Genomic DNA, 13,791 nt, shown 5'->3' on the forward strand with positions numbered 1-13,791 from the left:
TTACGGGGGCGGCCATCTCTGCTTGAACATATGTTCTCCAGAGCCGGCCCATCCCTCCCCCACACACTGGATAACCCTGATGCTCCCTAGGTCCCCGGCTGGGGACCGGGGAGGGAGAACGCCCAATGCCTGAGCCAAGGTCTACCCACATTTGAAACTTAATAAAGTTGTGGCCAATTTAATCCCATAGCACGTTGTCTTGAGTCGTTATTCCACATGACGGGGGGACCGTGCAGGATCTGGGGACTCCGCCTGTCCACGCAATGACCGCTCCCCGCTTAAAATGGGGGGTGCCCTTTGCATGGACGCGTGCAGCCCCTAGATCTGGAGCGGCTCCAACAGCATAAGCTTGGCTTTGCCTTCCCTCAGGTGGGATACCTGGAGGTCTCCGCCTACCTCAGTCAGTTGTCCAATCCCACCTGGGGGAAGCGTTGCCAAGGAGACCAGGCCAGGTAGGGGAGGGATTACCTGCCTACACAATAGAGGGAGGATCTTACCTAGGAATCCTCACTTGGCTCCAGAGCTTCTCCCACCCTACCCACCCTCAGTTAATGTCTTATTTTGCAGGTTAACTTTTCTTCACAGGTTTTGCAGGTTAACTTTTCTTCACAGGTATGCGGGCGCTGCTACGTTAAGGTCGCTGTTAAAGGGCCGGAAAGGAATTTCCCTGCATTGGCAGGTTTCGCCTTTCCCGTAGCAAAACGTCACAACTTTGGTGGTATCAGGCCTTGGGCGGAATCCTTTTGTCCATCTTCCTCTTGCGGCGGCGATACCTGGGTTCCCCGTTAAAGGGGTTTTCTGAAGGGCGGCTTTGGCCGTACACTGAAAGGTCGTCATTGCTCTCTCCTGCGGCGGCGGCATTACGGGGGCGGCCATCTCTGCTTGAACATATGTTCTCCAGAGCCGGCCCATCCCTCCCCCACACACTGGATAACCCTGATGCTCCCTAGGTCCCCGGCTGGGGACCGGGGAGGGAGAACGCCCAATGCCTGAGCCAAGGTCTACCCACATTTGAAACTTAATAAAGTTGTGGCCAATTTAATCCCATAGCACGTTGTCTTGAGTCGTTATTCCACATGACGGGGGGACCGTGCAGGATCTGGGGACACCGCCTGTCCACGCAAAACAAGCTTAACCAATGTTATGATTGGAGTGCAAGTGCCTCCTTGTGCTATCAAAACTCAGCCTTCCTATCAGGTATTCAGTTACTATATAGCTAAACGGCCAGTTGTTAAGATACACTGAACATGTTATAATGTGCAGTAATATTCATACCTATATGAAAAAAGGATGCAGAAAACAAACGCTCATGGAGAAAATATAGGAAATGCAGCAGAGATCACCACTCATGTGAATGGCATGCTAGACAATAAGGACCACTTCACATATTTACAAGTTTAAATGTATCCATACAATGCTTGAAATGCACACCTAAGATTATAACAGGTGAATTGCAGCAATTGTGTTTATCATACAAGTACTGTACCCTTGTTAGGAAACTGTGATTAGATGAAGATTGTTGTAGTGCAAAGTCCTCCTGGCAAATCTAGTCTTGCCTGAAGTAATGTATGAAAGGTTTCTAATTTTTGTCCGCCTTCTGGCAAAGAACCTAGATGCAAAAATACAATGCAATCCATAGCTCTGCACTTTGATGGGCCGACTAGAGTCACAAATTTGTGTGCCATTCACATGGGAGGAAAGGGATACAGAGCTCAGTAAGACTGGATTATCAAACTATGAGAAATGTACTGCTAGCAGGAGGGGAGAGCTAGATTTATTCCTGTTGGAAGAACAATAAAAATCCCAAGTGAAAATACTTTTGAGCCATTATCAACCTATGTTAGGCTGTAAAATACAGAACCTGTTTCAAATTTCTGCACCAAAATACTTCTATCTTCTGATTAGGTATTAATAAACTATGCTATGCCAAAGCAGCATCTCAATTATATGCCATGCCTCAGAAATGATCACACTGAAAAATTAACATTTATGTCATGAAATGTTTAAATGACATGAACTATTTGAAGGCCATGAAATGCCACTAGAGCTATATGCTTTGCCACAACACATTGACCTGAGGTCTTCTGAAGTGGAAAATGTCAGGCAGGCTGTATGCTGAATCAAAATTTCTAGGACGTTTAAGGTATTAACACCAGCCTTCCAGTAATAAAAAGGTTAATTTTAGAGTGTGCACTGAAAAAAATAATGGATGGCTCTCAATAGGTAAATGAAAAGGACAAATCGTACCATGTGAACTCACCATAAAGAAACAGTCAAACCCAAATTCTTGAGGCATCTAGTTAAGTGCTATAACACGTGTTGCATGTCCAAGATTGCAGGTTCAATCTTCGGCATCTCCAATAAAACAAACAAACCAAAGGACGAGGTGATGGGTAAGAACTCTGCCTAAGACTCTAAAAAGCCATTTACAGTCAAACCAGGCAAAACTGTACAAGGTGGGCAAAAATCTAAGGTGGTGTAAGATCAGCATTCTACGGGCTATTGGAGATAGTCCCAATTATTCCCAGAGAGGGATGAAAACTGTGTTATTTTCTAATTTCTTCTCTAGTAATAGGTACTGTTTGTTACTGTACACTCAGGAAATATAACAGAGAAAAGCCAGCAGAAGATAGAACTGTGAGCAAAGCTGGCTAACTAGTGTGGCAGGGTGAAGCACTCATCTCAGGCCACCCTACCGCTAACACTGTCTTCCAAAACACTCCCTGAAGCAAAATGGGAACGCGTTGTTCTCTGCTCCACCACCACTTCCACTGCACAATGGAACACTTCCACTTCTTCCCCAATGAAGGGGAATGCCTCACGGAATGCTCCCAGAGTTCTAGTACATGGCAGAACTGGAGGGGGCGGGGCACAGGGGAGACAGGGGGCGGCACATTCCCATTTCAACTCAGATAGTGACATACAAGGCGGTCTTTACCCTGGGGTGCAAGGGGTGCGGGGCACCAGGGACTTATACCTACTGTATACCGGTCCCTCTCGATTGACAGCAGTGAAAAGCAATGGAGCGAAAGTCCCCGCCCCCTCCTCTGTCTCTGTGTTACTCCGTAGCGTCAAATATTCCCGACGAGTCAGGAAGCAAGAGAGCGTGTTCTCCCTAACAGAGAGCACGTGTTGCGGTTGGGGAAACAGGCCACCCTACAGTGACTCGGCAAATTGTTAGCAACCCAAGCACTAAAGGGTTAATTGGGTTGCTGGGGAGTTCTAATTTGGCAATTTGAAGGAGGGGCCAGAGGCTATAAATACAGGGGCCAGACGAGGGAACGTCCTCTTGGCCGTTTTGAACCGGATCACATGGAGCACTTGGACAATCTTCTCATTGTCTGGTTACATTTCTTTATTTCTTTATTTTCCCCTTCTTTTTAATCCTCTCTAGTCCCTTAAATAATTTAATTCCCCCCTTTTTCCTGTTCAATTTCCCACCCCACCCCTTACCCTGCCCTGTAGGAAGATTCTCCCTGTATCTGTGGCTTGCCTTTCCCAATAGGGAGAGAGCCCCCGTTAGGGGCTTTCTTTCGCAAAAAGGTTTCCCCCATTTCTCTTGTTGAAATTGTGGGGCTAGTCAGGGCTGTTCCCAGCTTAGCTGGTATCACTTTCATTTATAGTATCCCTGAAGGTTGGCTTTATGGCTCCCTGTGCCTCCAAGGACTATGAGCACTCTGTATATGCTCTTGAAGTATGCTGTTTCTGAACAAGTTTATTTTCTTTAAGTTTGTTTTGCCCTGATAGTGGCGACTGCCATTTTAGAGATGCGCCATCGTGACTTAGTGGCTAAAGTGTAGGACTAGGACCTGGGAGACAGGGTTCATATACCCCTCTTAGCCATTGTTATAACAAAACAAAACAAACTGCTCCTTTTGAGCTATTCTGTTGCTGGGTAGTTCGGCCCATTTGTGATAAAAGAACTTTGGGTTTCTTGAAGGGGTGCTTCCCTCTAAAAGGGCAAGCAGGGGTACCTGGACAAGCTGTGGGCTACCTCAACTCTGCTATTTCACTGGAAACATTTATGCCTGGCCTAGCAGGTGATCCTAGGGCTTTGCCCTAGAATTCGATGGCCTGGAAGCGTTTCCGGCCTCAATAGTGTCCCCATGTGGTCCATGAAGCATTGGTTTCACTGGGTCAGCGGATAGTGCCGGTAATGCCTAGGTTGCAGGATTGGTCCCTGTATGGGACAGCTGCATGCTCCCCCATTGCTCTACCTGGACACTTAAGTCCTTTTGGTGGTTACCTCACTGCGAGGGATGTAACGGGTGCCATGTTTGCAATATGCAACTGGGAGAAAGCACCTTTGCGTGCCCGCATTGCAGTTTGCTCTGTGCGTTGCAGAGCACGGCGCTGCACGGGCTGCATTTGCATTGCATTGCTAGGAGATTTGCAGTTGCATTGCACGGAGGGTGTGTGCATTGCATGGAGGGTATGTGTGCATTGCACGGAGTGTGTAGTTGCATTGCACGGAGTGTGTAGTTGCATTGCACGGAGTTTGTTGTTGCATTGAACAGAGGGTGTGCAGTGCACGGAGTGTGTAGTTGCATTGCATGGAGTGTAGTTGCATTGCATGAAGGGTGTGTGCATTGCATGGAGTGTGTAGCTGCATTGCATGGAGTGTGTGTGCATTGCATGGAGGGTCTAGTCGTATTGCACAGAGTGTGTTGTTGTTTTTTTTGCATTGCACGGAGTGTGTGTGCATTGCACGGAGTATGTAGTTGCATTGAACAGAGGGTGTGCAGTGCACGGAGTGTGTAGTTGCATTGCATGGAGTGTAGTTGCAGGGGTGTGTAGTTGCATTGCACGGAGGGTTTGTGTGTGCATTGCACGGAGTGTGTAGTTGCATTGCACAGAGCGTGCTTTTGGCATTGCACGGAGTGTGTAATTGCATTGCATGGAGAGTGTGTGCACTGCACGGAGTGTGTTTTTTGCATTGCACAGAGTGTGTGTCTGAAAAGGAAGCTGGCTCGGCGGCAGCTTTGTCGGGACTTCTTTAGGGGTTCTGGCCAGCGCGGCCCTGTAAATTTACATATCATGATGGCTGCACAAGATGCCCCCTGCCCAAGCGGGGGCTGGAAGCTGGCAAGCAATAGCTCAATACCTTTTGCCCATATTCCCATTTTATTTAGGGATCCAGTTGGATATCGTTGCTAAAACATACCACTTGGCTATGGAGAAGCTGTCTGCCTTGAAGGAAGTTATTTTGTAATACTTCCTCTGTAGCAAGTGATGCTTCACCAGATCCGATCTTGCTGGGTCACGTAACTAATCTTCCCACTAGGCCAGGCTGCCTAGATTTCACCCCTCCCATATCCAAGAATCTCCTGAGGAGTCTGCTGATTCTCCAGAGAGGAGGAGGCGTGTTCTGGTCTCTACTTATTCTGCTCCAGCACCAAGTCAGTCAGTCAGTCAGTCAGTCAGTGAGTGTCGGAGAGGGAGAGAGACTGAGTGTTAGAGATCATGTGTAGAGATAAGGTTGCTGCTAAGGGCAGCTGCAGACACTCATTGCAGTGCAGCGTTTATTTATACTTAGACCTATTAAGCTCTGTATATAGTTTGTATAGTTGTAGATAGAATAAAGAAGATATTCTACAGAGCTGCTCTCCGAGTTGTTTATATACTCTGCTAGACTCTGCTGTGCGATGACTGTCTTTTGTTGGAGTGAATCCGGTGCTCGCAACTCTAAGCTGTGAGTCCACAGCACTTTGACCTGTTCCTGTGCAGAAGGTGGTCTCTGGAAGTGCTACCCAGCTCGCCTAGCCCAGTTGGGGCTGAAGTGGATGAGTCCAGTTGGTGGCACTGGCTCAAGGGCGATGCTGACAGAGGTCCCCTTACCTTTGTGTATGCCTACCAAGTGTGGTGAAGGCAGATATCAGGCGATGGTAGCAATTCCTGAATGTATGCAATAGTAGTTCGCCATGGCAGGATACCTTGAACCCGCTCAGGGATTTTCAGGTTCATGCTGGTGCTGCTGGATCTTTGCCCTTTGGTTTTTATTTCAAGGGCTGCTGGTGTGCAAAGCTATGGCCTCAAGCCTGGTGTGGTGAGGCAATCATGTGACATAACTTTTCTTGAGTTTTCCCCATTGTAGTAGCAGTTCACGTGGCCCGAGGAGTTCAGTGACCATCGGATCTGCTTTTGGTCTGATAACCAGGTAGTGGTGAGCGTCTTGGCAAAACAGTCCTCATGCTGTAGCACAGTCTCTGCCCCTCCGCTCATGCTTTCGAGCTGCGCCACTTAAGGTTTAATATTGTGCTTTCTACTCTCCAAATTACGCTGACACTATCCGATTTTCAGATGAAGCGCTTCAGATCCTGGGCTCCAGACTCAGCTATTGCCAGACTTTTCCAGACCTGTGGCATTTTGACAACAATTAGTAATTTCAGAGAGCGGCAGCTTCCATTTCCCCTTCTGCTTTTACCTCTTATGGGAAGGCCTGGATGGATTTCTTAGCCTTAAGCTGGCAGTTCTCGGCCATTCAGAAGAATTGGCCCCCATCCTCTGAGCAGATCCTGCAGTATTTGGTCCACCTGCTGCAGATTGGGCATGCGGTTATAACTATCCGAATTCAGTCCGCTGCAATGTCTGTTACATTGAAGCTTTATTTTTCAGAGACCCTTGTATAAAGTTTGCAGTGCGCAGGGCCTTGGAAGGTTGGAATAGGCTCCAACCTCATAGGACAGTGGGCAGGAAGTCGGTCAATTTTTACCTATGCAGTATCTGCAACAAGTTAAAACTTGTCTGCGGGTTAAAGATCAAGGTGAGACTCCTTTCAGTAGTCCATTGCATTTTCGCACTGAGGGTTGGGGAAATGGTTGTTGGAGCCAGCACGGGGCTGAGAGTCTGGAGGCTTGTTGCTTCAGGACTTTTCCTTATCCTTTGGAGCTTGTCATTAGAGTTGGTAACTCAAAAACAGACTTAGTGGGCAGGAGTGCCACAATCAGGCTTCCCACCACAGGTGAGGAGGGCCCTTGCCTTGTTATGGATAACAGAATATTTGGCTTTTTATTCCCTGGGGGCTGGCCCGCTCCTAGTGCATGAAAATGGGTTCCCGTTAGCCCGGCATCAATGTGCTTACATCGTGCACCAGTTATTACAGCCTGCGGCTTGCTTACCGCTGAACACTCCTCATTCCTTACGATTAGGTGCTGCTGCAAAGGCTGCACACTGGGGGCCTGTCAGTAGACAGGATTGTGAATATGGGTCATTGGAAGTCTGACGCTGACAAGGGTTATATCAGGAAGTGTCACAATGATGTCTGTGCTGATGCTTGTCTGTTATTTCCTTTTTTCATAGGAGCAGCTGTGCACATTTGAGCCACAGCATTGTACACTAGGCTGGCAAGCATGTTGACGAGTTTGGACTCGGGCGCCATCTCAGTCTTCCTGCCCATGTGAACATATACTGGATGTCCAGATGGGGAATGCTTTGGGAGGAGATCCTTCCTTTGGTGCGGTCGAGTGTGACCTGTGCAGGTCCTCCCGCAGTGCTGGTGGTACAGCTGGGCGAGAATGTTTGCTGTCTTCCTCCAGCATAAGTTTGCATTCCTGCATGCAAGAGGGCTTGGATTGAGTTGATGGCAGCTCTCCCTGGACTCAAAATAATTTAAGGCATTGGTTCAAGGTGGTTTGGAGGGGGGGTTGGAGCACCTGTCCCCTCCAATGCGCAAAGATGTTCCATTAAGGGAATCCAAGGATTCGCCATGCTTTTGTCGACCCCTTTCGAGGGTTAGGGCCATGCCAGAGTCCCTGGGAGCATTTGGGGTGAGCTTGAGTCTGATCCTGGTTCATTGCTCCCCCATGCTGTTTACTAGAACTGGCGATATGGTGGGGCCCAGTCGTCAGTGCTGCCCTGCTGAGGTCAGGTGCAGCTAGTCGGGAACCAATGCCTAGACAAACTACCACCGAGCAGGCCAGAAAGCATGTTAATAAGGTGGTGGATAATAGAATAAAATAAATAAAGTAAATAAAATAACAAATAAAATAAAATAGGTCCTTGCTTTAGGTGGTTCTGTAATATTGCACCCTCCTAATTTTCTTAAAGGCTATTGCCCTCTTTAGGGCAGATGGGGTGCATCTTTCCCCTATGGGGAACGACACCTGGCGGGATGCGATTGCCTTGGGATTCATTGCTCCCCCACAATGTTTGCTGGTACTGACGATATGGTGAGGCCCAGTCGTCAGTGCTGCCCTGCTGAGGTCAGGTGCAGCTAGTTGGGAACCAATTCCTAGACAAACGTACCACCAAGAAGGCCGGAAAGCATGTTAATAAGGCAGTGGAAATAAAATACAGGTCGTTGGAAATCGAATGCATTCAAAGATTATGTTCGTTAACATTATTGGTGTCTTACAATTTTTGCTTGTTTTATCTTATTTATCAGGTTTAGCGGTGACCCGTGTTTGGATTGTGGGGCACAGTATCGTCCATTGGGCTGGCGTCGCAGCACGGCAATCTGGATTGGGTCCAGATTTCGGCTTTCCTCCACATATTCGCTTGTCTTGGCTGTCCAGACGTGGGATGCGCTGGTCGGAGTTCCTGCCAAGTATCCGGAGGCAGTTGCTCTTGGAGGGGCCGCCAGCTGCTATTGTGGTGCAGCTTGGTGAGAACGACCTGGTGCCCATGGACTGTTTGTCACTACGTGCTGCAATTTTGGGTGACCTGGAGACGCTGCGTGCAATGGTGCCGACAGCGAAAAATTTTTGGTCAAAGCTTTTGCAACGCTGCGTTTGGAAGGGCAGTCGTTGCCCGGCTGCCACTGAAAGGGCCAGAAAACGCATCAATTCTGCTGTGGTCAGAAAAGTTTTGGAGCTGGGTGGCGATGCAATTTCCCACCCCGAGATTCTTTTTGAGAGGCCATCCTTTCAATGCTGCTGTTTCCAGAAGGATTGTGGAGTTGGGTGGAGAGGTGATTTTTCATCCCGAAATCACCTTTCAAGCGGCAGCCCTTTTTAGGGCTGATGGAGTGCACCTGTCGGCTTCTGGGAATGAGGCTTGGATAGGTGCAGTGGTGGCCAAGCGGAGGTCTTGGCTGGGGCTGTGAGTGGTTGGCGGGGAGCTGAGGGCTCCATGGCGGTTAGGCATTGGTTAAATGGTGCTTGGAGGGGTAAGTGCCTACCCCTCCAAATGATGCGAATGGGAATTCCGTTAAAGGAAATCCAGGGGCTTGCCATTCTTTCGTCCTTGTCCCCGGAGTCGGACTTGGGCCGGGCAAGCCCCACCGGAACATGAGGGTGAGAGGTGTTAGTCTGATTCCCAGCTTCATTCTCACCCAATACTTGTTTCCCACACTGGCTTCCGTTGGTGTCCGGAAGGCCAGCTCTGTCCCTGAGGGCAAGGACAGATAGTCATAACCAGTGCCTAAGCAACCACTCACGTATTTTGTATTTGAATAAAGTTGTGGCCAAAATTATGCCAAAAACCTTAAACAAAAATTGAAGTGTGAAGTGTGAGTTTTTTGGGGGGTGGCTTGTGGGACTCAACACGCAACAGACATTTTCGCTGCATCGTTGTTACAAGTGAGCGATTTTCCTCACCCCAAAAAGCTCAACAATCTTGAGTTTGCCCCCTCTTAAAAAAAATCAACAACTTTGGCTTCCATCCTCCCCAAAAAGCTCAATAAAAGTTAATTTGGGGGCGGCTAAACTAAATTTGGGGGCACTGGGAAGATCTTTGTGCCCCGGCAGCGCATATACTAAAGATGACCCTGGGGAAATAGGATGGGCTGCTGCTGAGTGTGAGCTCTGAGAGTAGAAACAATGACCACATGACAATTTGGGTATATAATTGGATAATTGAAGAGATGTAGATTTTGGTGGTTCAGATGTATCCAATCCATTTCGTGCTCACTTTGGGGGCGCTATTCCATCATTTTATCTCTTGGGCTACACATAGATCCTTTGCTTCTCAGGAAACTTCAATGAATCAGTCTGCTAGTGTGCTTTTTTTACACTATAGAGTGTCAATATTATTCCTGTGGTTATTTCAGTGCTTTGTGGAGCTCCTATTTGAACTAATGGAGTGTTGTTGGAATTAAATGATGCTCAAGCTAAATTCTTACAAGTCCTTTTACATATTCCAAGATGTGTTCCTAATGCAGCTATATTACTGGAAACAGGATGATGTCCTTTTGAGATAAGAGCTTGGTTGGCAGCCTTAAAACTTTGGTTCAAGATCTTTGTCGTTAAAATACCAACTTGGTGGCTACCATATTTACCCAAGGATAGATATGACAGTGTATACACTAAGTCTATTGCCCAAAAATCTTGTTGCATCCTTCTTTCCTTCTTCAAATGATATTTAATTCTGCACTAGCTCTGGTAAAACAAAGATTCTAGGATATTTCCTTTCAGGACTCTTTGGCTCACATGTATAACCTGCTCACATTGCTCCTTGAGCATTTCCTATAATGTTCTTTTTCAGTTAGTTGCTTATTTTAGGAATTCATGTGTAGCTAAATACTGCAGAGCTTTTACTCTGGCCAGATTGAATGTTTCATCATTTCAAATGCTCTGGGGTAGCTATGCTGATTTTCCTCTCAGAGGTATGCCCTAGAAACAACCCGGAGGTGGAATGTGAGGAACATGTCCTTTCTTCTGTTTTGCAATTTCTACACTGGAGCTTTTCAGCAAATGATTGGTCTTCTATGTCAGGAGTGCTCTGATGGTGTTTCCTGCTTGGCAGGGGGTTGGACTCGATGGCCCTTGTGGTCTCTTCCAACTCTATGATTCTATGATTCTATGATTCTATTGGCCAGATTACCAGGAAGGTTAGCTCAATTCCATGTTAAATATTTGCTGGGAGCAAAAAACCCATTGGAGACATTGATAGAGGCTAATATTTTTTATCTGTGACAGTGAGAATTAAGGAGGAAATAACCACCAAAACTGGAGCAATTAGTCGCAGGGACTTAACTGAGGTTACTTATTTTGTATACTACTGAGCTTTGTTCCTTTTTACACTTTTTGGTGCATTTCCTGTGTATCAAATTTTTGTGTATTCTATGGTTAATTTTTGGTCTTGTTTCTGGTCTGTTGACTGTAATTTCATGCTCACTGGGAAAAGGTGGACATTTACGGTAAAAAATATTCACAATTCAGATCCACCACAATACTTCCCACCCCCTGTGCATGAGTAGTGAAAGTGCTTCAGAATGTGCAGGGAGAGAAAATCCAATTGCAGCCACACATAAAGTAGTGGTTTGGAAGCCTTCTCACACTTGGGATTGGGCTTTGGGGCTGGGCTTAAAGGGAAGTGCTTAAAAGCCCCTCTGTGTGAGTGGAACAGCTTTTTCAACAGGTTTGGATCCCGGCCAAGGAAAATCTGACAATATGATTACAAAGCATTTCAAGCTTTTTAATCAAGGTTTCTGCAGCTCCGTTGCTCACCTGAAGGATATTATATACTACTTGCATTGTATAGGAAAAAAGTCCCACATTCCCACTGTTGGCAACAGTGCTTAGCTTTCTTGTTTGTTTATATTAAGTGGTTCCTGAATAGTTTGCAAATATATTATGCACTGAAACACTGAGCTTTCCAGGCCATTTTTTAAAAAGAAAAAAATAGTTTCAGAGCTTGCGTTTTGTCTTCAGAGAATGTTACTTCTCTCTCTTTTTCATTCCTTAACTTCAAATTTATAGTCTTCCATGCCTTCAACACAGAAAATATTCAACTCAAATTGTTTGGTTGTGGCTTTTGTGGCCTATGGAGAAACTGCCATATGCAGTCTTGGATAACAAACTGCTCTAGTTCATCTATGGGCAAAAATACATAGGTTTACAACTCGATTACTGGCTCCTTGGATAGTAATATATTGTTGCTTTCCGTTCCAAACTGGAGTAAATCATGACTAAATCATTTTTTAAAGTAGCATATCAATCCAAGTTCCTGACAGCTGCAAATTAGACTTCCCTGATCAAATGAAGTAGGGAGGAGGGAAAGGGGGTTAGTTTAAGGAAGCTGAATTGTCAGGAAAATTGCAGCTGGATAATTTTTAAGATAAAGCTGGCCAACATTGACCCACAGATTAGATTTTCCAAAGACAATAAGAAGATTGATATGATCTAGTTCTTTGTACTTTGAAGGGGGAATTATAGCTCTCACAGTAAGGGGAACAGGAAAGGAGGCAGAGGGATGGATTGAAATAATTTTATCAGACACTACTTTTTAAAATGAAATAAGTATACAACACAGTAATAAATATACAGCAATATTGTTTGGGCTAATTTGGAAAAAAGGTTCATTGTTTTACAGTTAATTTAAATAATTCTGAATTAAAGAAATGGTGAAAAGTGAAAATGATGCAGGGAAATATAAAATAGTTTCTCTTCAGAGTTTATAATATTATTCTACCTCTTTTCTCCTGTTACTTCTTCCACTATGAATAGAGCACAGAGCTGTCTACATTTCTGACTCTGCTGTGGCTCATCTAAATGTTATGTGAGTTTTGAGAAGTGAGCAATGGTAGAGATACAGTTTATTAATGAATATCTAAGTGACAGAAAAATCAAAAGCAGCATTGTGCTTAGGCTCCCTCCCTCCCTCCCGTCTCTGATTGTGACCTGAATATTAACAAAAAGAAGACAAAATACTTGCACAAGCCACATCTTCTACAAAAAAAAAATATTTTCTTGGTGCTGAAATAAATGTTCATTGTGACTAATACTATGCCTCGTTGTATTATTCTATCAAGCACAGAAAATGATTTCATTTTTATTTCCCTCTCTCATATTGCAACCTGTCAACAATATCAACAAATCAGATTAACAGTCCAAGGGGGCAAACAAAAGGAGAGAAGAAATGGTTGGCTTTGGTGCATCTGGAATTCAACTGAGCAAAGGTACAAAAGGAGTCTATGAATAAACCACTTGCTATTTTCACTATGGAAACATCAGTACCTTTTTGGTCATAGACAAATCTGACGTGAAAGGTAGTTTTTCATTCTTTGGAATCTGGAAAAGACCACTTGTAACTTAACCAATGTTACTTCCATCACATTACAAGCATGCCCTGTCTGTGAGTGTTCAGCCCACAATCTCAGAAGTACTTTTGATTTTGATTTTGTTTTAAATATGAACATTTAATACTATCACATTAAATGTGCTGCAACACTAACATCTCATAAATATGTGTGAGCCACAAATATTCTGGAAGGAATAGTGGCATTGGACCATGCTAAGTTTCCGAAAAAAGAAAAGCTTCTCAATAAGAATACTAAAAAATATCATAGAATTGTAGAATTGGAAGAGTTCTTGAGGGTCATCGAGTCCAACCTGCTGCAATACAGGAATCTCAACACACGGTCCCCCATCCAGCTTTGCAAATATGCCAACAGCTTTATTGCTGTACCACTTGGATAGAAACACCATTTAATTCTTAAATTCCAGAAACATAACTGTGTGTTTCTGTTGCTACAAAAAACAATAGTCATACAGACCCTTAAAATCTATGCTTTCATGATCCAGAGCCCACATCTCAGATTTATATACTGAAGTGGGTTCTTTTTCTTGAACATCTATGCCACAAACTAGATGTGACATTAAATGCATTACTTGCAAATACATCAGGTTAAAAAGAAAATCTTAGCAGGCATGAGCAGGTAAAAGCCATATCACATAGGGAAGGGAAGCTTAAACCTTTTTTCCTACCATGGTTTTGTGTGAACATTAATTGCATAAAGATGCCAGCACTCTATATCCATCATAGTCAATGATACCCTGGTACAAGAAGGGACTTAATATGTGCAGCCTCTACCAAACTGTACATTTCCAGATTTGAAGACATCAGGGACCT

General features: G+C 45.1%; 2 protein-coding genes across 8 annotated transcripts in view; one reads left to right on the forward strand and one right to left on the reverse strand.

The window, feature by feature from the left end:
• Positions 1-13,791, forward strand: part of LOC308583081 (uncharacterized protein) — a 145,734-nt gene that overhangs the window by 120,369 nt on the left and 11,574 nt on the right. The window contains exon 9 of the mRNA XM_081186757.1: positions 12,761-12,838. Within this exon, the coding sequence (XP_081042883.1) occupies positions 12,761-12,838 (78 nt within the window). The remainder of the gene's footprint in view (positions 1-12,760; positions 12,839-13,791) is intronic.
• The window catches only part of HS3ST5 (heparan sulfate-glucosamine 3-sulfotransferase 5), a 148,713-nt gene that overhangs the window by 97,685 nt on the left and 37,237 nt on the right, over positions 1-13,791 (reverse strand). The window contains exon 1 of one of the 7 annotated variants that reach the window (XM_081186742.1): positions 2,261-2,710. The exons of the other annotated variants lie outside the window; for them this stretch is intronic. The gene's annotated coding sequence lies outside the window, so the exon portion shown is untranslated. Of the gene's footprint in view, positions 1-2,260; positions 2,711-13,791 lie in introns of those variants that run through there. 7 annotated transcript variants of the gene reach the window in all.

This window comes from Podarcis bocagei, assembly GCF_964188305.1.
Source record: "Podarcis bocagei genome assembly, chromosome: 3".
Lineage (NCBI taxonomy): Eukaryota > Metazoa > Chordata > Lepidosauria > Squamata > Lacertidae > Podarcis > Podarcis bocagei.